Source organism: Rana temporaria, chromosome 12 (genome assembly GCF_905171775.1).
Source record: "Rana temporaria chromosome 12, aRanTem1.1, whole genome shotgun sequence".
Taxonomy (NCBI): Eukaryota; Metazoa; Chordata; class Amphibia; order Anura; family Ranidae; genus Rana; species Rana temporaria.
The window spans coordinates 11,474,060-11,497,476 of record NC_053500.1 but is presented as its reverse complement, the minus strand read 5'-3'; the positions used below and the strand labels follow the sequence as shown (position 1 = coordinate 11,497,476).

The 23,417-nt window shown below is 46.7% G+C and overlaps 1 protein-coding gene across 1 annotated transcript; it reads right to left on the bottom strand.

The window, feature by feature from the left end:
• Window positions 1–5,639: 5,639 nt before the first annotated feature.
• On the bottom strand, window positions 5,640–21,893 carry RNF114 (ring finger protein 114). Its single transcript, XM_040331379.1, has 6 exons — window positions 21,693–21,893; window positions 16,816–16,966; window positions 15,210–15,316; window positions 13,100–13,214; window positions 12,907–13,014; window positions 5,640–9,896 (listed from the first exon to the last, which is right to left on the bottom strand). Exons 1-6 carry the CDS (start codon window positions 21,818–21,820, stop codon window positions 9,831–9,833), a joined length of 675 nt encoding a protein of 224 aa, XP_040187313.1. The 5' UTR covers window positions 21,821–21,893; the 3' UTR covers window positions 5,640–9,830.
• Window positions 21,894–23,417: the final 1,524 nt, after the last annotated feature.

Sequence of the window (23,417 nt, the reverse complement as noted above, 5' to 3'; positions counted from 1 at the left end):
CCGTCGTATCTTAGGCTGTATATTTACGCTGGCCGCTAGGTGGCGCTTCCGTATATTTACGCAAGGAATATGTAAATTAGGTAGATACGCCGATTCAGGAACGTAGAAAGCCCGGCGCATTTTTTTACGTCGTTTACGTTAGGCTTTTTACGGCATAAAGTTACCCCTGCTATATGAGGGGTATCCTATGTTAAGTATGGACGTCGTTTACCGCGTTGAATTTTGAAAATGTTACGTCGTTTGCGCAAGTCGTTCGCGAATAGGGCTGTACGTAAGTTACATTCACGTCTAAAGCAATGACGATTTGCGGCGTAATTTCGAGCATGCGCACTGGGATTCTTTCACGAACAGCGCATGCGCTATTCGAAAAAAACGTCAAATACACAGAGTCACACTAAATTTAAATAAAACACGCCCACATCATCCACATTTGAATTAGGCGGGCTTACGCCAGACAACATACGTTACGCCGCCGTAACATAGGGCGCAAGTTCTTTCTGAATACGGAACTTGCGCCCTAATTTACGGCGGCGTAACGTATCTGAGATACGTTACGCCCGCGGATAGATACTCCATTGTATCTGAATCCGGGCCCTTGAGTGCTTATTTTGATCTGGAACATGTATGTTTTATTTCTTATGCTCAATAAAAAAACTTTGTTTAAGAAAAAAAAAAAAAAGAAGTGTTTGGGTTTGCCTGGAAGAAAAGGTGACAACCGGGGACTGGGGATTGTTGATGTGTATACCCAGCTTCACACCATCAATTACTCACCTGGGTCTGCTATCACATGACCCTCTGTAGCAGTTTTTCTGGTAGTAGAAAACCAACGATCCACAGTTGCAGTCTGGTCGCACTGCCGCCAAGAGGTCTTGTTGCCGACCCTTAAAGGGGGTTATAAAGCTTTGCGTTTTTTCACCTTAATGCATCCTAGTCCTGCATTCGGCGGCTACAGACGCCAAATGCTGGACATGGGAGTGCACCCGCAAGGTAACCCCCTTGGCAGAGCGCTTCCCAGAGGAGTTATCAGATGTGGGGAGGAGCCGAGAGAGCCACCGTGGGACCCCAGAAGAGGATGTTCGGGGCTACTCTGTGCAAAATGAAGTCCACAGTGGAGGGAAGTCCAAAAAAAATAAAATCGAACCTATAGTATCACTTTAACCACTTAAAGCGGTGGTTCACCCTCCTTCACATCAGTCTAGCATTACATTCGGCATCGTAGCGCGAGCTACAGTATGCCGGTCTTACATTTTTTATCCCCGTACTCACTGTGCTATTGCACATTGAAGATTCCGACTCCCGCGGGGAATGGGCGTGCCTATGGAGAGGGAGGATGATTGAGGGCCGGCTCTGGCACGTCACGCTCCCCGAAGACAGCCGGAGTAGGTCTCGGCTCTTCACGGCGCCTGCGCACAGGCTATGCGCAGGCGCCGTGAAGAGCCAAGCCTATTTCGGCTATTTCCGGAGAAGCGTGACGCGCCAGAGCCGGCCGTCAATCACCTTCTCTCACCATAGGAACGCCCATTCCCCGGAATCTTCAATGTACAATAGCACAGTGAGTACGGGGATAAAAAATGTAAGACCGGCATACTGTAGCTCGCGCTACGATGCCGAATGTAATGCTAGAATAAAATTTTTTTTTTTTTTTTAATAGGGTGAACCCCCGCTTTAAGGACCGCCTCCTGCAGATATACGTCGGCAGAATGGCACGGCTGGGCACAAGCATCTACCTGTACGTCCTCTTTAAGTGCCCACCCGTGGGTCGCAGGCATGCGCCCCGGTCCGAAGCTCGGCGGCCACGGGACCCGATCGCCGCTGGAGTCCGGCGATCGGTCCACGGAGCTGAAGAACTGGGAGAGCTGTGTGTAAACACAGCTTCCCCGTTCTTCACAGTGGCAGCTTCATTGATCGTGTGTTCCCTAATATAGGGAAACACGATCAATGACGTCACACGTGCAGCCCCACCCCCCTACAGTTAGAAAAACATAGAAGATTACACATAACCCCTACAGTGCCCCCTAGTGGTTAACTCCTAAACTGCACTGTCATTTTCACAGTAATCAGTGCAGTTTTTGCTGTGAAAATGACAATGGTCCCAAAAATGTGTCAAAATTGGCCGAAGTGTCCGCCATAATGTCGCAGTCACGAAAAAAAAATAGCTGATCGCCACCATTAGTAGTAAAAAAAAATAAAAAAGCAATAAAACTATCTCCTATTTTGTAAACACTATAAATTTTATGCAAACCAATTGATAAACGCTTATTGCGTTTTTTTTTACCAAAAATAGGTAGAAGAATACAAATCGGCCTAAACTGAGGAAAAAAAGTTTTTTTTATATCTTTTTGGGGGATATTTATTATAGCAAAAAGTAACAAATATTGCATTTTTTTCCAAATTGTCGCTCTATTTTTGTTTATAGCGCAAAAAATAAAAACCGCAGAGGTGATCAAATGCCACCAAAAGAAAGCTCTATTTGTGGGGAAAAAAGGACACCAATTTTGTTTGGGAACCATGTCTCATGACCGCGCAATTGTCAGTTAAAGCGGCACAGTGCCGAAACGCAAAAACTGGCCAGGTCCTTTACCGGCATAAAAGTCCGGGTCTTAAGTGGTTAACAGATAGGACTATACTGGAGTACTTACTAAACAGCACTTACCCATCAGATACTAGAACAGGGGATGACACCACTGGTCTCCAATAAAGTTTCTTGTAGATGATACCAGCAGTGTGCCGCCCTCCTTTTCCGACTTTCATCTTCTGCTACAGGACAGCGAGAGGGATCCCTGCCGGGCTGCACCAGCCCTTTACAGCTCAAAACTTAAAATTATTACTAAAACCAGTAATAATCGAATGCAGAGGCAATTATTTAATATGATACATTTATACAAATACGACCGACCCTTTGAGGGAACCACACTGCTATTGCGGCGTGCAGCGAAGAAAAGTTTGCCACCCCCGATTTGAGGCATTCTCTGACGCCGCTGTTAAATAAAAACCCAATGCTTTGTAAAGGAAAGAAGTGATTTATTGCTGCTCAGGACAGAAACAAAGATCTGCAAGATCTGTGAAGATCGCTGTATACATTGGACGTATTTGTGCAGGCAAACAGATCCAAAGACCTGGGCCTGCCTCCCTTGTCAATCAGTGACAGAAGATGGCTCTAACCAATCACATCCAAGGTTAGCCGACCCCTCCTGGTTCTGTCAATAGGACTCAGGGCCTCATTTACATCAACAATAGGAAAGACTTAAACAGACACGACAAATCCACAGAACAGAGTAAAGTTTTTAGAGAACAGGGTTAGGCACAACATAAATTATTGTAGGATTGTGTTACCATTGGATAATGCCCATTTCTAAATACAGTTTGTAAATGATCCTTCCTACTGCACTGTGCTTTACTCCTCCCCTTTCTCAGCTGGCAGGCATTTAGCAGAAATGCTGTCTGTACTGCTTGATTATACAGGCAGGCACTAAGGAAAGTTGCAGGATGGAAATTAGAAAGATGTGCGCCAATGCTCAGAACAAGGGTCATTGGCAGAAGGTTACATGTGCATGCACACTTGAGAAAACAAGCTAATTCACGTAAGCACACTAAATGGCAATAGATGGTCTATTTAAACAACACAGCTGAGCCAGAACCCTAGGGCTTGGAGTCTGAATCTGTCCAGAAGATCCGCTTACTTATTGCTGACCTGGCCTGGCTTGGCTTGTATCTGCTCTGCCTTACTGCTGTCCTGGCTTGGCTTGTCTCTGTTGATTCCTGGTTTGACCTTAGCTAGTTCCAGGCCATGGCTTGCCTCACAAGACTCTGGGGTGGAGCTTGGTCAATTCCTGACCATGACTTGTCTCAGAAAACTCTGGGTTTGACCTTGGTCCATTTCAGCCCGCGGTTAGTCTCAGAAGACTCTGGGTTTGACCTTAGAGTCTTCTGAGACAAGTCATAGTCAGGAATTGACCAAGGTCAAACTGAGTCTTCTGAGACAAGTCATGGTCAGGAATTGGCTGTTTGACCATGGTCAATTCCTGACCATGACTTGTCTCAGAAGACTCTGGGTCTGACCTTGGCCAATGCCAGGCCATGGCTTGTCTCAGAAGACTCTGGGTTTGACCTTAGCTAGTTTCTGACCACGGCTTATTTCAGCTGACCTTCTGGTATGATCCTAGCTTGCCTCCTTATCATGGCACTGCCTAACCTTGCCGGGGTTCTGTTGCCCTGCTTCCAGATTACTCCGAGTTCCAGTATCCCAACCAGCTGCCTTCTGGTCTACTTGCTCTTGGAGACATTACTGTTGGTCTGCACGAGCCTCAAAGCCAAGCCTGACTCCTGAAAGAAGTTTCCATGAATTGGACTTCTGGCCCCCATGCCCTTACACTCCCTATACAGGCAGGCCCCAGGTTACAAACAAGAGCAGTTTCTGTAGGTCTGTTCCCAAGTAAAATGTGTATGCAAGATGGAACAGGCAAGTCCAGCCAAAAAAATAATTTAAGTTTTTAGGATAGCATAGGGAACACCCCTCTAAGGTTTGTTTTGCTGTCTGTGCGCCTCTTCAGAAGATTTAATCTCTACTTTCTGTCCTCGTGATTAAGGATAAGCTCCAGCCTGTTCACATAGTACACGTGCAGAGCCCGCCATGAAGTCTGCACGGCGCTGCGCTGATCACAGCCAGGGAGACATTTCCCAATCTCTGCAGCCGAGCATCGGGAAATGCCTCCCTGGCTGTGATTAGCACAGCGCCGTGCAGACTTCCTGGCGGGCTCTGCACGTGTACTATGCCAACACGCTGGAGCTCATCCTTACTCGTGATAATTGGATTTTGAAAATTTTGAGTTGCTGTGGAACCAAGGATTGGTGATAAAGCTTCAGTGGAGACACCTTTTTCCCATCACTCTTAAGCCTTGTACACACGGACGGACTGTCCGCCGGACCGTTTTCAGCGGACATGTCCGCTCGTAGATTTCTGTCTGATGGTTGTACACACCATCAGACAGAAATCCGCGTGGACACGATATGCGGTGACGTGGCCGCGACGACGTGCGCGGCCCTAGAAGGTCAATGCTTCCACACATGCGTCGAATCACTTCGACGCATGCGAGGGCTTTTGGCCGAGCGGACATGTACGGGGAGTCTGTACAGACGACCGAACATGTCCGACGGACAGGCTTCCAGCGGACAGGTTTCTTAGCATGCTAAGAAACATTTGTCCGCTGGAAGCCTGTCCGATCCGCCGGAAAATTGTCCGGTCGTTCGTAAAGACGACCGAACATGTCCGCTGAAACTGGCCTTACAGGAGTGAATTTCCCTTCCTAGGGGTAAATTTCCTTCCACTTCCTGTTGTCTCCCTCCATTTGTAAGTATGAGTGGTATGTATGTGACTCAGGGACTGCCTGTACTACACCCCAAGGGAGCCTGGATCAGAGGTGTAAGGGAATCCATTTCATTCTATCAGCCTCCAGCCAGGTACGGGAAAGAAAAGATTTGCAAATTTCTATTGTAAAGTGCATGTAGAGACATTTTTTTTTTAAATTGTGGGTGCAATAGAGAAGAGTTAGAACCCCTGCTGGGTATTCCTTATGGGGAAATTCACCATCACTATGTGTACTGGTGGCCATTTCTTCAAGACTGAAATTGACTGGGAAATAAATAAAATAATATTTATTTTGTCACCAGAACAGGAACAGAAGGAAATTATTCCAATGACAATTTCCCTCATTTAGGAAAGATATTTTCTTACTTCCGATTGTGTCTACTGTACAGAAAGTTAAAGCCTTGAGTAGAAGCGAACAGGCCATTAAAGTTAAACAATAACATTTAAATAAGCACTCGCTAAAAATACATACAAAATTTGGGTCAGCTGGATAACAGCCTGTGCTAGGCACCCAGAAGCCGAAGTTTCTTCAGTGGATTTCACTGGGTGCATTCAGAAAAAGAGGGTTGTGGGGGGGGGGGAGCAGTAAAAACATGCATTTTTCCACACACCCCCTCCCCTTCCCCAACCAAATTGCAAAGGCAGTGGACAGGGGGAAGACACATGCCACCACCGCAATTCTTTCCATTGTAGTGTGGCAGTACTGCCCGCTGAAAATTACCCATTTATCTTAATGGGGCAGCGCCACAAACTTGTGTAATGCACATAGTTGTGTGGCAGTACTGCCCCCTGAAAATTACCCATTTAGCTTATTGTGGAGGTAACACAACCTTGTGCAACGCACATTGTTGCATCATAGTGTGGCAGTACTGCCCCCTGAAAATTATCCATTTAACTTATTAGGGAGGCAACACAACCTTGTGTAACGCACATGGTTGCATTGTAGTGTAGCAGTACTGCCCGCTGAAAGTGACTCATTTAGCTTATTGGTGCCATGCCACAACTTTGTGTAATGCACATGGTTGCAGAGCAGCGGTGTGGGTATTTAGGGGTTATAAACAGGCAGTGAGGAGGCGACATAACGACTCTTGATCTCCTATTAAACACCCTTGAGAAGAAATCCACAATGGATTGCAATTCAGCGGGGAACACAAGTGTAAAGGAGCTCCTGGAGAGATTTACCCTCACATCCTGTCGAAAATAATTTTACAAGACAGGAAGTAAGGCAAATTCTACAGGGGTTCTAGCCTTCCTCTACTCTATTACTGCAAGGCATTTTTAATTCTCTCTGTGTTGCGATTAGATTGTTCCACTCTTTTTCCGCCTGGTAAAATTTCAGAAGGACGGAAATGAGGGAAAATCGCTCCAATGGAGGAGCCCCAGATAAAATTATTAAAAATGTTCTAATCCTTCCACAGACCAAGAAGAAGAAGAAGAAGAAGAAAAAAAAAAAAGTTTTAGGTGGACATCCAATTAAATGAAAACCCCAAGTTGTTCTGTGGATAGTAACCAAGAAAACTATGCCAAGGCAGAAACGACAACTATTCCTGAGGCTTCGGATTTTACAGACAAAAACTAACAAAAAAATAGAACTCATCTTCACTCATCGCTCCTGAAGCACAGGTAAAAACCCAAAACATATAAACTTATTAAAAACCACACGTAAAAACAAGATGGTAACTTCAGCTTTTCCCTGATATCAGAAGCAGAAAGAGCACCTGTTGGCGGCATACAATAAAGGAAGACGTTATGAGGACTGTGCCAGTGCTTGGGAAGAATGAAGTCTACCAGATCTCTGGAGTGGTGATATCACTAAATCCTAGGAAATGTATAGGCTCGGGGGGTAGCCTAGGCCTCAAAATGCCTCCAGTAGTGTGGATGGTAGACACCCCCATGTACAAAGCTCTACACTAAAGACTGAATATTAAAGAAGTTCTCCATTAAAACAATATATATTACGAGGAACCCACAGTTCCTGTCTGAATAATAATTTCTACAAAAGCAGTGATCCTTGCCTAGTGGTCAGGACAAGGTCAGCCAGTGCCCAGGGCAAACATGCCAAACTGTGCCCCCCCCAGATCATGATGGGCAAGCTCAGGGGATCCCACACCCAGCGATCACTGCCACTGCTTTTGTCAGCCTTGCAACATGGCGCCCCCATCTCTACAGTAAACCAACCCTCCTGCCCACCCCTTGTCCAAGCCCTGACCTTGCCTGACTTACCTGTCCGCTGTCCCAAATCCAGCACCAAAAATCTGTAACAGCTGTCTGGAGTGTTTATCCGACTTTCTGCCTGGCTTTAATATATTTCAACCAATATTACTGCAAAATGGCCTCGCAAATTGTTTGGCCGATATGTGGTGTGCCCTTATCACCAGCCTGACAGGGTTGGAACAACTAGCAGTACTTCCTCAGAAGTTCCAGTCCTTTAGAAAGGATTATTATTTAAAGAACACCTGGGCTAGGGATCCACTATCTAAAGTAAGAGTAATGACGAATACAAAAAATGAAAGTGGTTCTAAAGCCTAAAACATTTTTTTACCTTGTATTAAAAGGTAAAAATGGTTTAGGTAAAAGTATCACGCCTTCACCCCCTCCTAATACTTACCCGAGTCCTCACTTGATCCGGTGCTGTGGCTCTTTTCCCTCACTTCCTGCTCTCAAAGGCATTGCGGAGGCTCCAAGTAAAATCCTATGACGAGGGAACTGTGGGTGGAGGGGCGCTGTGTGCTTCTGTGGACACAGGCAGTGCTGCTCGGCATCGAGCCCGCAGGTGTGCCACAATAGGAAGCAAGTTACTATTGTTGCAAACCGGGATGAGCAGCCAGAAACGCTGACAGCACACCTAAGAAAAAGAGGTTCGGGGACGCTCTGTGCAATTCCATTCCATTGCACAGAGCAAAGAAAGTATAAACATGTTTATGGTTTAAAAATAAAAAAATGAGAACGTTACAATCATTTTAATAGTATTTCTGGATATAGGGCACTTGTATGTATGACCCCATTCATCTCAGAGTCTAATGATTAGTGCCCGAGTGCCCAACCCCAGGTGGGAATGCTGGTGTGTGTTTGTGTGTACACGTGTTAATATGTATGCATGTTACTTTTAATCCTGACTCCCATTCCCGTACTATCAGAAATGCTTCTTTAGGACTTGTTCGTAATAGCGATGAGGACTCCTGCTCCTCCGAAAAACAATCCATGCTCAGATCGCTTTTCAAAAGGCATTTGACAGGTGGTGGAGAATCAATATGTTGCACCCTCACCACCTGCTTTAACCTCCTAAATGCAGCATCACTGCAACCACGTGCAATGTACACAGTTGCGGGGTGGCTGCAGTGCAGCTTAATCCAATGCAATGATCGATTTTCAGAGGAAAACTTTGTTTGCATCGGATAATGGAGGGCTGGATCAACATATTGTGGCATTGCGGGGAAAAAAATAAAAAAAACGACAACCTTATTTAGCTTCTTATACTGTTACTTTTCATTTACTTTGTTTTTAGGACAAGTTCTAAGCCTAGGGGAAGCCAAAATCAGGGCGGAGCGGAACACTACCAACAGCAGAGGTTCACATCCTACTGGCTGCAAGTTATGTCCCTTGTGCTGATTTTTCTAGTGTTAGAGTAAGCACAAGTTAAAGTAGATCTAAACCAGAATTGGATTATTCAGTTTGCTACAGTACTGAAATTAGCTTTTTTTTTTTTTTAAATATAAAATTACACAATTCGTTTATTTTGCTACAGTACTGAAATGATTTGCTTTTTTTCCCATATAAAAATTACACAATTGGATTATTTAGTTTGCTAAAGTACTGTAAAGATTTGCTTTTTTTTTTTATATAAAATTACATTTTTTTTCTTATAGCCTGTTTCAGCCACTTCTTGTCTCCACTCTCGTACGTCGGTGGCACATTATTGCTCTGGACTGTTTTTTTATTCCATCATGGTGGAAAGTGGCTCAGCCGCCTGCAGTCTCCAACAGAGACAGACGTGCCAGGATGACAAAAGCAGAAGCACAACAGGAGGTAGTTGTCAGGAAATACCTGAAAAAGGATCCTCATGGTATGATCACCAAAATATTATTTTATTTTTTTTAATAAAAGCTGCATATTTAAAAGTATTGATAAATACATTTAAATGTATATTAATATGTTAAAAGATATGTAATTTTGGTCACCGGGTTTAGATCTACTGTAAATGCTTGTTTTTAAACTTAGTGTATACTTATTGAAAAGGGTGCCATGAAGGTCCAGGTTTTGGTGGGTTCACACACACACACACAACACGTACACATGGTAACCTGATACAATCCCCTCTCTGGAAGAGAACCCCAACTTCATATTCTATCAGCAATAAAGTTTTGTCACAAGGCCACAGCCAATATGTATGTCATTGATCTGCTGAGATGTCCCAGCATGTTGTGTGGAGCCAGCTCATTGTGTACGGCTTCAGGTGGTGCTACCGTCAGTTATCCATCAACGATCGCACCAGCGCTTCTCGCATCATAGCGTCCTCATCCACTTCATAATCCTAAAGAACACAAAGCAGGGCTGGAGTAAATATTACAGACCATTTTTTAAATAACCACTTCAGCCCTGGAAAGTTTTACCCCCCCCCGCCCCCCCTCATGACCAGGCTGTTTTTTTCTATTTGCCACTGAGTTACTTTAACTGGTAATTGTGCAGTCATGCAACGCTGTATGCAAACAAATTTGTATACATTTTTTTTCTTACAAATAGAACTTCCTTTTGGTGGCATTTGATCACTTTTTGGGTTTTTAATTTTTTTTAAATTATATGAAACGAAAAAAGACCCAACAGTTTTTCTACTACAAAACATATCCCGTAACGAAAAATAAATTAAAATGCTTAATACATTTTGGTCAAAATGTATACTGCTACATGTCTTTGGTAAGCAAAAAATCCCAATAAGTGTATATTAACACACACACTAATTTATTTATTAGATAGATAGATAGATAGATAGATAGATAGATAGATAGATAGATAGATAGATAGATAGGATAGTGTGTGTGTGCGTTACTAACATAGTTATAGGTCACTAAACTTTGCCATTAGTATTATAAAATGGGAAAAAAAACACACACACACACGTGTGTGTGTGTGTGTGTGTGTGTGTGTGTGTGTGTGTGTGTGTGTGTTTTTCCCCCCATTTTATAATACTAATGGCAAAGTTTAGTGACCTATAACTGGACGGATGCTGGTGGGAACTGACTGACCTCACCAGTGACATTCCAGTGATCAGTGCTAATATTATACACCGTCACTGTACTAATGACGCTGGGCACGAAGGCGATAACATCTATAGTGATTAAAGGTTTAAAGTGTGCCTAAAGCTGGATATACACTACACAAATTTTCTGAAGATTTTTTTCCTTCAGATTTACCAAAACCATATAATGAGGAAAGTTTTTTTGATCGTGGACATACTATAAAATAATATAATATGAGATCAAACTTTAAGAGTTTCACTTTGTATGCAATCAGGCGGGCCCATTGGTAAATCTAAAGGGAATCAGGACAACAAAAGCTGCATAGTGTGTATGGGGGTCTAACAGTGTTTGGTGCATTTACTGTCTGCTGTTTTTACTAAGGGATGTGCCGGTTTTTATTCCCTGCTTAGCAGTGAAACAAAAACCAGGCACATCCTCGCCGTTAGGACAGAGCTCTGTGTTGTTTACATTCCTGGAGCTCTGTCCTGTCATCCTCTTGGATCCTCCTCACGATCAGCAGTTCCCATCTGGCAATCATTGGCTGGGACTAGCTGCTGGGCTTGTGCTTTAACCATTTACAGCACATCCGAGGCGACTGGCGCACGTGTGTGCGCGTCCTCTACCCAGAATAGCTGGATCACATACTAGAAACGCGATCCAGCACAGAAGGGACACTCTGCCTCCTACGTTAAGGTGGTCAGCAAGCGGTTAAAGAAGAGGGCTTTAACCATAATCTAATCCTAGAAAAGCAAATTGTGCCTAAGCCGTACCCTGAAAGATTTACCCTTTGTCTTGCATATCTCCTGGAATACAGCAGTGGACTCCCGTATTTTGAGTCCCAAAGCTGTATATCTGCAGGATGAGATCTAAAAGGTAATGCTGTCACTAAATGCTAGCCTGACCAGATAGGGGGATGTCATTACTGTGCTGCTCATTGTTCTCCTTGCTTGAGAGGAAGTTGAACCTGCAGTAGAAGGAATTCCCTGTTGTATGTATTCCAGGTGTCAAATGGTGGACCACGGTCCAGACACAGACCAAGTGACAGTCATGTGTGGTGCCACACCACTAAAGCAGCCTAGGTGGACCCTTCTGTGTGTACTTGCCTGGCTGCCACCGCTGCTCCTGTTAAAAATTCCCAGCAGGACAGAGGGCGGGACCCATGGCAGGTCTGCACAGAGAGAGGGAGCCGCCCAAGTGAGCAATGGGTTGTTAGGACGCAAGGCAGTCCTAGCAACAAATCACTCGCTTGTTAACAAGAGTTGGGCAGCTCCCGCCCTCCGTGCAATTCTGCGGTTCCTTCCACCCTGTGCCCTGCTGTGAAATTAACAGCAGGGGCAGAGGCCACAGGCAGGCGAGTACACACAGAAGAGGAGCTCACCCTGCCAAGCCTCCCACCTCCTGCCATGTTCTGTGTGTTGCAACAGCAATAGAGAGGAGACGTGATTTGTCATGGCAAGGGGGGCTGTAAAATCCAAAAGCAATAGAAGAAGAAGGAAAATCACCGCTCAAGGTGGGTCTGCTATAGGGTCATACACAGGTGTAGGATTCCAAGGGTGCTGGCAGTGCACTAGGCAAGCATTGGTGTAAAATGAAGGATGGATGGCCGCACTCCAAACCAAACAGGTTGTCTTTATTTAAACGAACAGCAAAAACATACCAGATCACAGCAACAGAAACAGGAGGATAATTCATGGCCATGAATAAGCACTAAGTCAGTGCGAAACGTCGGTTATCCTCCTGTTTCTGTGATCTGGTATGTTTTTGCTGTTCGTTTAAATAAAGACAACCTGTTTGGTTTGGAGTGCGGCCATCCATCCTTCATTTTACGCCAATGCAAGGGGGGCTGTGTTGTACAGCAAGGAGTGCTATGATGAGAGGGAGGAATGAGCTGTGATTTGAGGGGGGGGGGGGGGGGGGTCAATGTAAGGGAGCCAACCAGACCTTCATTAATTTTAAATCGGTACCCCTAATCTATTCTGTAGATCTGTGCCTCCTCTGCTGCTGCTTGATCATTCCCCCACCAGTCATAAGGGGGGCAGCTCGGACACAAGGAAGAAAAGCCCAGTTCCTTCAAATAGATGACTACCTCCACACAGTGCAGAACAAGGCTGGGTAAGTCAGTATTGGGCAAAAGATCAGATGCAGAGAGTCATTTGCTCCGTTTACCTTATTTTTGTGCACAGCTTCCGCATTTCTATTTCTCCTGAATTCCAGATTTAACCCTGGAACGTCATACCCCTTAAAAGTACACAAAACAATTGGCACTGGGTGATGCATGAATGCATATACACAAATAAGCGTACTTACAACAAAAGTATCATATGAGAATCTGTGGCGGCGGCGGATATGCTCCATGAAGTTGGCACTTCTGTAGCCAGGGTCCCCCCAGGGCATGGAGGCACATATAGGACACACCTGATAAAGAGAATACACAGCAAGTGTTCATAGGACCATTTCCTACAATGGAAATGCTTAACACCAATACAACACAAGGCCTTACCACAGGTGTGAGGTCATTATGATGATAGTTCCTACAATGATCCACCAGTCCTTCCTGGTCCAAGTTCTGTTTCTGGCAATAAGGGCAGACGAACGTGAATCGGTTTGGGATATCTCTGGGAGAAGAGGTAAAAAATAATAAAAAAGGTAAAGTTTGAGGTAAAAACTTTTACACACAATGCTTACAGTGAAGCATAACAATTAGAATGTGAAACCAATGTGAATTGAGCTTGCATAGATCATCACTGCTGGTTTCAAAATCACTTTAAAGTGCCACTAAAACCACATCAACTATAGAGTCACACATGTGGGCGTATACACAGTGGTAAAGGAACTAGCCCACCAACCAACTAAACACAATGGGGGCAACAGTAGGCAATGTCATAACGCACAGGAACGCTGGCTGGGTATAGCACCTGATTTGACAAAGGAACGATGGGTTGATGGGCTTGATACTTATGTAGGCACAGTTATTCCCTCCAGGGACAAAATTATACATTTGACGCAAGTAACACAACTGTATTATATACCTCAGCGCTCCTTTAAATTGGAGAAAATAGATACAGATATGCGTCATAAAATGTCAAACTGGCAGTGGATCATTTACAGTGCCTTTGAAATTTTTCACATTTTGTCATGTTACAACCCAAAAATTTAAATATATATTGCATTAAAGATTTTATGTAATAGACCAGGGGTAGGCAACCCCCGGCACTGGTGCCACAAGCATCACACGTAGCCTCTTGTGCCAGCACGCAACTCCCTCCCTATCAGCAGAGCAGTGCAGGGAAGTGTCAGTGAGACACTAATGCATTCCAATTTCAGAATTCCCCACGCCGCACCTGCACTGAGGGGGAGGCACTGCACCCCCACAAATTGTACAAGATGGGAAACATGGTTTGATTCTATAACTTTGCTGTAGCTGCGATATTCAGCTTTTGCTATTGGGTGCAGTTCTGCTAGGGGGGAGGGGCGGTCACTGTTTCCAGGAGGAGGACTGTCATTGGCCACTGCTAAAGCACATGTGCCGAAAAATGTTTTCAGCACAATGTGCTCAAAAGGTTGTCTACCCCTGTAATAGACCAACACAAAGTGGCACATAGTGAAGTGGAAGGAAAATTACAAATGTTTTTACAAATAAAATGTGTGGAGTGCATTTGTATTCAGCCCCCTTTACTCCGATACCCTTAACTAAAATCTAGAGGAACCAATTGCCTTCAGAAGTCACCTAATTAGTAAATAAAGTCCACCTGTGGGTAATTTAATCTCAGTATAAATAAATACAGCTGTTCTGTGAAGCCCTCATAGGTTTGTTAGAGAACATTAAAGAACAAACAGCATCATGAAGTCCAAGGAACACACCAGATAGGTCAGGGATAAAGTTGTGGAGAAGTATAAAGCAGGGTGAGGTTATAAAAAAATCTCCCAAGCTTTGAACATCTCACGGAGCTCTGTTCAATCCATCATCCGAAAATGGAAAGAGTATGGCACAACTGCAAACCAACCAAGACATTAGGGGTGTTGAATTTAATCGCAGCATCGATGAATCACGATTCGGCATCAATGCTGCGACCAAAATGATCGATTTTGGGGGCGACGATATTTGCACGCCACGCTGTGCCCTGCCTCTGAGCCGAGGGCGTTAGCCCTCTTTTTCTGCCTCCCACCGACGACATCCCAGCCGCGTCGCCGTGTGTTTAGTTGGCTGCTACAGGAGGAGAGGAGACATGTGGAGCGAGTGTCCCCGACTCCCGTTCTCCAGAGAGTCCTCCTCCTCGGCTCACTATCACACACAGGCTGCTGCGGGAGACCTGAGCCAGCGTCCCACGCTTGTCCTCCTCACAACAGGCTGCTTAAACCATAATTAATGAAATGGCATGGTGACTTTAATGTTTTGGTCCACCATCAAGTTTATTATTTTATCACGGTAAGCATAAAATAATTTTTTAGGCATGTGTGCAAAAAAATAATGCAAAAACACTGACAGCAAAAGGGGTTAAAAGGAAGAATCTGAATGCTTTATGTGGATGAAAAACTCGCCCCCCCCCCCCCCACAAGAAATTTTAATTACCAGCACTAAATAGATGCCACAGATTAGAGGCAATACTTACTTGGCGTGTGCTGACTTGTCCTTGGTCACCGACTTGATGCCTTCCATGACATAGTTCTGATATTGAGAGCAGCTTGAGGCGTGGGCCCGCATGTTGCAGAGTTGCATCTGTAGAGTAGATCATTTATTTAAGTAAAAGATTGTGTCACTGGATGGAAATCCCTGGACTTTATCAGAGGAAGGGAAATCCCACTCTAGTCTGGAGGGGAATGTATGTCTGACTCCAAGTCTAAAATACATTTGCCACCAAGTAGTACAGATATAAAAAAAGGTCTCATGATTCTTGAAGGTTAAAGTGGAACTAAACCGCTTGATTTAAGCCCCCATTCACACCTAGGCGTTTTGTCGCCTGTAGTGTGACGCCGCAGCAGCCCCGAGACGCTGGAGGGATGAAAACACATGCACCTCTATGGAGATGGTTCACATCTCCACGCCTGCCGCCTGAAAAAAAGTCCCGGACCTTTTTTTCAGGCGGCGTTCGGCAGAGGAGATGTGAACCATCTCCATAGAGGGGGTGAGGCTGCATTCACAATCGCACAATTTGTCGCCGCAATTCGCGGGACAAAACGCCGCGATTTTGTATGCCTAGGTGTGAATGCAGCCTAACAGTTTCAAAAAAGTTATATGCCTGGACTGCAACTGTCACACCATCCAAACCAACCATCCTCAGTGAAACACACAGAACGGAGATCTGCCTATGTAAACAAGGCAAATCTCTATTCTGACAAAGGGGGGGGGGGGGGGGGGGGAGGGATTTTGTGTCTCTAAAAGCACCTCACACAAAAAACACTGGCTAGGCACAGTTAACTCCTTTGATCACACTAGATGTTTAACCCCCTCCCAGCCAGTGTCATCAGTACAGTGACAGTGTATATTTTTATACACTGTCATTAGTACAGTGAAGGTGCTTAGTCGTGGCTATGACTAAGAACTGTTGAAAGTGTGAAATGCATCAGCTAACCTATCCTCTGCAGTGGTTTGTACTTTTGTCATTTTATACAAAAATAATTGGGGGTCTTATAGGCTTCAGATCTCTCCATAAAGAGTACCTGTAACCGCCTATTACTGTCACAAGATGTTACATTCCTAGTGACAGCAATAAAAGTGATTCCAAAAAAATAGATTTTTTTTTAAAAAGAACAGTGTAAATATAAAAACTTCAAAAAATGTACAAAATATCGGCAACCTGATATCAGCTATCGGCCTGAAAAAAAAAAAAATCGCATTGGCCCTGAAGAAATTATATCGGTTGACCCCTAGTATTTACCAGTTTATATTTACTAAAATAATTGCATTTCCATGTTCTGTGTACTGTGGGAGACCAGATATAATGAATGCAGGGTCCTGGGGAGACCAGATATAGTGAATGCAAGGTCCTGGGGAGACCAGATATAGTGAATGCAGAGTCCAGGGTTTAATCAAAATTTATCCAACCAAGAAATAGCAACATCACTCCAATCACAACGAGGCCTCTAGCTCCTAAAGAAAGGAAAGGTAATTTCCCGTCATTCTCTGATCCAACCCACAAAATACTCATCTCTGAGGTCAGGTACACCACACATGGTAAAAAGAAAAAGTATGACAATCCCTCCCCCACCAATAATTACCTTTGAATGACAACCTTTACAAGAGGTGTGCGTTTCCCTCATCTGCTTCTCCAAATCAGACGCCTTTATGCCAGGAGTGAGGCGGCTGCGGCACACCGCGCATGTGGGACTCCTCTGCGTCATGCACTGCTCGAAGCACATCATACAGAACCTGCAGGGGGAGAAAAAAAAAATCTCAGTTTCAATTTGATCTCTTTGGGGCAGATTCTCGTAGATCGGTGCATCTCTGCGGCGACGTAACGTATCTCATTTACGTTACGCCGCCGCAAGTCTTACGGGCAAGTGCTTGATTCACAAAGCACTTGCCTGTAAAGTTGCGGCGGCGTAGCGCAAATCCCCCGGCGCAAGCCCACCTAATTCAAATTAGGCGGTTAGGGGGCATATAGCATTTAAATTAGGCACAAGACTGGTCCCAGCACCGCCCCCCCCCCCAGAAGTCTTGTGAATGGACTGTTCCCGACGTCATCACGTCCACAGACCAGCTCTGGACGCGAGGATGGCAGGAGCAGTCCACCGCTGGATGTGGGGGGGGGGGGGGAAGCGATGTGTTCCGGAGATCGAGGGATCGGGCCGGTAAAGCTTATCCCTGTGCCCTTGGACAAAACAAGCAATTCATTCATACAGTGAGAGCACATCCCCACAGCATAGGGGGAATAGAGATTTCGCCTGAAATTCTCCTTTAACCACTTAAGACCCAGACCAATATGCAGGTAAAGGACCAGGCCCCTTTTTGCGATTCGGCACTGCGTCGCTTTAACTGACAATTGCGCGGTCGTGCGACGTGGCTCCCAAACAAAAATTTGTGTCCTTTTTTTCCCCACAAATAGAGCTTTCTTTTGGTGGTATTTGATCATCTCTGCGGTTTTATTTTTTGCGCTCTAAACAAAAATAGAGCGACAATTTTGAAAAAAAAAGCAATATTTTTGACTTTTTGCTATAATAAATATCCCCAAAAATATATAAAAACATTTTTTTTCCTCAGTTTAAGCCGATACGTATTCTAAATATCGCAAAAAGCGTTTATCGGTTGGTTTGCGCAAAATTTCTAGCGTTTACAAAATATGGGATCTTTTTTTGCATTTTTATAAAAAAAAAATTTACTACTAATGGCGGCGATCAGCGATTTTTTTCGTGACTGCGACATTATGGCAGACACTTCGGACAATTGACACATTTTTGGGACCATTGTAATTTTCACAGCAAACAATGCATTTTAAATGGTCCCAAAAATGTGTCAAAATTGTCCGCCATAATGTCGCAGTCACGAAAAAAATAAAAATGAATAAATAAATAAATAAAAAACGCTGATCGCCGCCATTAGTAGTAAAACAATTTTTTTTTTTTACAAAAATGCAATAAAACTATCCCCTATTTTGTAAACGCTATAACTTTTGCGCAAACCAAATCGATAAACGCTTATTGCAATTTTTTTTTACCAAAAATATGTAGAAGAATACGTATCGGCCTAAACGGAGGAAAAAAAATAATGTTTTATATATATTTTGGGGATATTTATTATAGCAAAAAGTAAAAAATATTGCTTTTTTTTCAAAATTGTCGCTCTATTTTTGTTTATAGCGCAAAAAATAAAAACCGCAGAGGTGATCAAATACCACCAAAAGAAAGCTCTATTTGTGGGAAAAAAGGGATGCCAATTTTGTTTGGGAGCCACGCCGCACGACCGCGCAATTGTCAGTTAAAGCGACGCAGTGGCGAATCACAAAAAGGGGCCAGGTCCTTTAGCTGCATTTTGGTCCGGGGCTTAAGTGGTTAAAGTGGAATTTAAAGCGTTTCTTACCAGAAAACGTCATATTCCTGATATGTGGCTTCTGTACCATGTACTTGTAAGAGATAGTCTCCTGTTCCCTTTTTATTGCTTCCTTTGTGTGAATTCCCTGGTGCTCCTGCCAGTCCCTATTAAAAACTGACCACACTAAGCAGGAGAACATATTGTGGCCAGTTCTCTAGTTAAAGCAAGGTCCATGGACGAGCGAGTACGGAGTGGAGGAACATGACTGGCCTGCACAGAGTCCTGACCTCAACCTGATAGAACACCTTTGGGATGAATTAGAGTGGAGACTGTGAGCCAGGCCTTCTCTTCCAACATCAGTGATGTAATAAATATCCGCTCTTCTGTCTGGAGCTTTAGTGAATGACAATAACTTGTAGATAGAAAGGCATAGGGAACATACATTCAGAGCCTTGCATTAATTTTATTTCCACATCCCACTATTTTCTTCCGAGAAGCAACAATAGAACATCATCACTCACAGAAGTAACCTGTAAACTCTCTCTACCCATAATGCATCACTGAGAGAAAGGGGCCCCTTTATATAAAAAGGTACAAAGCACTCCATATAGAGGTACTCAGGAAAAAGTCACTCCCATATCTCAGCAGCTTTCAGTTTCCATTTCCTCCCCCATACAGAAGTTTCACAAATTAAAACAAGTCACCACAGCGCCACCTGTACATCTGCTGTGTATGTGCAGGGCTCGGAGAAGGCTATACTGGGACTTGTGGTTCCCCTGGTCACATGAGATCAGTATAGCATGCACAGGTGACCCCCTCACAGAAGAGATAAGAGATATAGGTAGAGTATAAAGAGACCATAAACAGAACTATAAAAGGTCCCATATAAAAGGGAAGAAGTGAAAGTCACGGGACTCATCAGCTTTCACTTTCTCTTTGCTATTCCTTACAGATAAAAGATCAATTCCTATAAATCACAGACTTACAGGGAAGAGGGTCCCCCCCCCACATGCGCACAGGTTACAGGGGAGAGGGCCCCCCCCGCGCACAGGTTACAGGGAAGAGGGTCCCCCCCCACATGCGCACAGGTTACAGGGGAGAGGGCCCCCCCCGCGCACAGGTTACAGGGGAGAGGGCCCCCCCGCGCACAGGTTACAGGGAAGAGGGTCCCCCCCCACGCGCACAGGTTACAGGGAAGAGGGTCCCCCCCCACGCGCACAGGTTACAGGGAAGAGGGTCCCCCCCCCACGCGCACAGGTTACAGGGAAGAGGGTCCCCCCCCCACGCGCACAGGTTACAGGGGAGAGGGTCCCCCCCCCACGCGCACAGGTTACAGGGGAGAGGGTCCCCCCCCCCCACGCGCACAGGTTACAGGGGAGAGGGTCCCCCCCCCCACGCGCACAGGTTACAGGGGAGAGGGTCCCCCCCCCCACGCGCACAGGTTACAGGGGAGAGGGTCCCCCCCCCACGCGCACAGGTTACAGGGGAGAGGGTCCCCCCCCCCCACGCGCACAGGTTACAGGGGAGAGGGGCCCCCCCCCCCCCCGCACAGGTTACAGGGGAGAGGGTCCCCCCCCACACGCGCACAGGTTACAGGGGAGAGGGTCCCCCCCCCCACACGCGCACAGGTTACAGGGGAGAGGGTCCCCCCCCCACACGCGCACAGGTTACAGGGGAGAGGGTCCCCCCCCCACACGCGCACAGGTTACAGGGGAGAGGGTCCCCCCCCCACACGCGCACAGGTTACAGGGGAGAGGGTCCCCCCCCCCACAGGTTACAGGGGAGAGGGTCCCCCCCCCCACAGGTTACAGGGGAGAGGGTCCCCCCCCCCACAGGTTACAGGGGAGAGGGTCCCCCCCCCCACAGGTTACAGGGGAGAGGGTCCCCCCCCCCACAGGTTACAGGGGAGAGGGTCCCCCCCCCCACAGGTTACAGGGGAGAGGGTCCCCCCCCCCACAGGTTACAGGGGAGAGGGTCCCCCCCCCCCCCGGTTACAGGGGAGAGGGTCCCCCCCCCCACAGGTTACAGGGGAGAGGGTCCCCCCCCCCACAGGTTACAGGGGAGAGGGTCCCCCCCCCCCACAGGTTACAGGGGAGAGGGTCCCCCCCCCCACAGGTTACAGGGGAGAGGGTCCCCCCCCCCACAGGTTACAGGGGAGAGGGTCCCCCCCCCCACAGGTTACAGGGGAGAGGGTCCCCCCCCACAGGTTACAGGGGAGAGGGTCCCCCCCCCACAGGTTTACAGGGGAGAGGGTCCCCCCCCCACAGGTTACAGGGGAGAGGGTCCCCCCCCCACAGGTTACGGGGGAGAGGGTCCCCCCCCCACAGGTTACAGGGGAGAGGGTCCCCCCCCACAGGTTACAGGGGAGAGGGTCCCCCCCCCCACAGGTTACAGGGGAGAGGGTCCCCCCCCCACAGGTTACAGGGGAGAGGGTCCCCCCCCCACAGGTTACAGGGGAGAGGGTCCCCCCCCCACAGGTTACAGGGGAGAGGGTCCCCCCCCCCCCCCACAGGTTACAGGGTCCCCCCCCCACAGGTTACAGGGGAGAGGGTCCCCCCCCCCACACGCACAGGTTACAGGGGAGAGGCCCCCTCGCGCACAGATTACAGGGGAGAGGCCCCCCCTCGCGCACAGGTTACAGGGGAGAGGCCCCCCCTCGCGCACAGGTTACAGGGGAGAGGCCCCCCCCCGCGCACAGGTTACAGGGAAGAGGGTCCTCCCCCTGCGCACAGGTTACAGGGTTCCCCCCCCCCTGCGCACAGGTTACAGGGTCCCCCCCCCCCTGCGCACAGGTTACAGGGTCCCCCCCCCCCTGCGCACAGGTTACAGGGAAGAGGATCCCCCCCCCCACAGGTTACAGGGAAGAGGGTCCCCCCAAGGTTACAGGTCCCCCCCCCCACAGGTTACAGGGGTCCTCTGCATAGAGATATATAGGGCACCATATACGGGTATGAGGGGAGAAGTGAAAGTCACTGACATCTCCTTCACTTTCTCTCTCCTCATCCTTCCAGATAATAGAAGAATTCCTACAAATCACACACTGAGACCAGTCCCCATTATCCTGGGGGGTCAGAGCAGGCCATCCTGGGACTTGCAGTTCTCCTGATCACGTGACCTCAGCACTCACATGTGACCGCACGCCACCCTCACAGGATCCTGGAAGAGCTCCAGACAGATGGGACACATAAACCGGTCCATGGGGTCCATATCCCGGGCGGCCCCGGGGCCTCTCTGCCAGTACTGCTCCCCCGCCATCACCTTCACAACCTCTTCACTTCCGCAAACACCCGCTGACGTCACACAGCCAATCCCAGCCCCGCCTGCCGCACCACGTGGGGGGCAACGACGGGGGTCACGTGACTGTGAACTCCAGAGATACATTGTATCCGATCCTTCCTCCACTCAGAGATACGTTGTATCCGATCCTTCCTCCACTCAGCGATACGTTGTATCCGATCCTTCCTCCACTCAGCGATACGTTGTATCCGATCCTTCCTCCACTCAGAGATACATTGTATCCGATCCTTCCTCCACTCAGATACGTTGTATCCGATCCTTCCCCCACTCAGAGATACATTGTATCCGATCTTTCCTACACTCAGCGATACGTTGTATCCGATCCTTCCTCCACTCAGCAATACGTTGTATCCGATCCTTCCTCCACTCAGCAATACGTTGTATCCGATCCTTCCTCCACTCAGCAATACGTTGTATCCGATCCTTCCCCCACTCAGATACGTTGTATCCGATCCTTCCCCCACTCAGAGATACATTGTATCCGATCCTTCCTCCACTCAGAGATACATTGTATCCGATCCTTCCTCCACTCAGCGATACGTTGTATCCGATCCTTCCTCCACTCAGAGATACGTTGTATCCTATCCTTCCTCCACTCAGCGATACGTTGTATCCGATCCTTCCTCCACTCAGCGATACGTTGTATTCGATCCTTCCTCCACTCAGCGATACGTTGTATCCGATCCTTCCTCCACTCAGCGATACGTTGTATCCGATCCTTCCTCCACTCAGCGATACATTGTATTCGATCCTTCCTCCACTCAGCGATACATTGTATCCGATCCTTCCTACACTCAGCGATACATTGTATTCGATCCTTCCTCCACTCAGAGATACGTTGTATCCAATCTTTATTTTTATTTATTTTCTTTAGGCCTGAAGATTACTTGAAACCCACAAACATATATTCTAAAGGTAAACAGCCTGCATTATTAACCACTTCAGCCCCGGACCATTTGGCTGGCCAAAGACCAGGCCACTTTTTGCGATTCGGCACTGTGTCGCTTTTACTGACAATTGCACGGTCGTGCGACGTGGCTCCCAAACCAAATTGACGTCCTTTTCCCCCCCCACAAATAGAGCTTTCTTTTGGTGGTATTTGGACATTTTTTACTTAGGGGTGTACTCACTTTTGTTGCCAGCAGTTTAGACATGAATGGCTGTGTGTTGAGTTATTTTGAGGAGACAGCAAATTTACACTGTTATACAAGATGTACACTCACTACACAACATTGTAGCAAAGTGTCATTTCTTCAGTGTTGTGACATGAAAAGATACAAGAAAATATTAATATTTACAAAATTGTGAGGGGTGTACTCACTTTTGTGAGATACTGTACATGTGTATGCCCACCCAAGCGTATGACTTTGTTTACTTCACTGCTATGGGCTCTAGCCCAAGATCTTTTGTAGACCTAGCAACGCCCCTGGAGGCTGTTATTTTCTTTAGGTGTGCGTTTGACCGGCTATGAGGGGAGGTTGGAGGCCGGTATTTTTTTCAGGTGTGTGTTGGACCCGCTATGGGGGGAGGTTGGAGGACGGTATGTTTTTCAGGG

Bases quoted from the DNA above. Each gene is read 5' to 3' on its own strand.
- RNF114 (XM_040331379.1), bottom strand. From the start codon at position 21,820: ATGGCGGGGGAGCAGTACTGGCAGAGAGGCCCCGGGGCCGCCCGGGAT. The intron at 15,317-16,815 runs GTAATTATTGGT...TCTACTCTACAG, and splicing joins GTAAAGGTTGTCATTCAAAG to ATGCAACTCTGCAACATGCG. The intron at 9,897-12,906 runs GTAAGTACGCTT...TGTGTTCTTTAG, and splicing joins TCTCATATGATACTTTTGTT to GATTATGAAGTGGATGAGGA.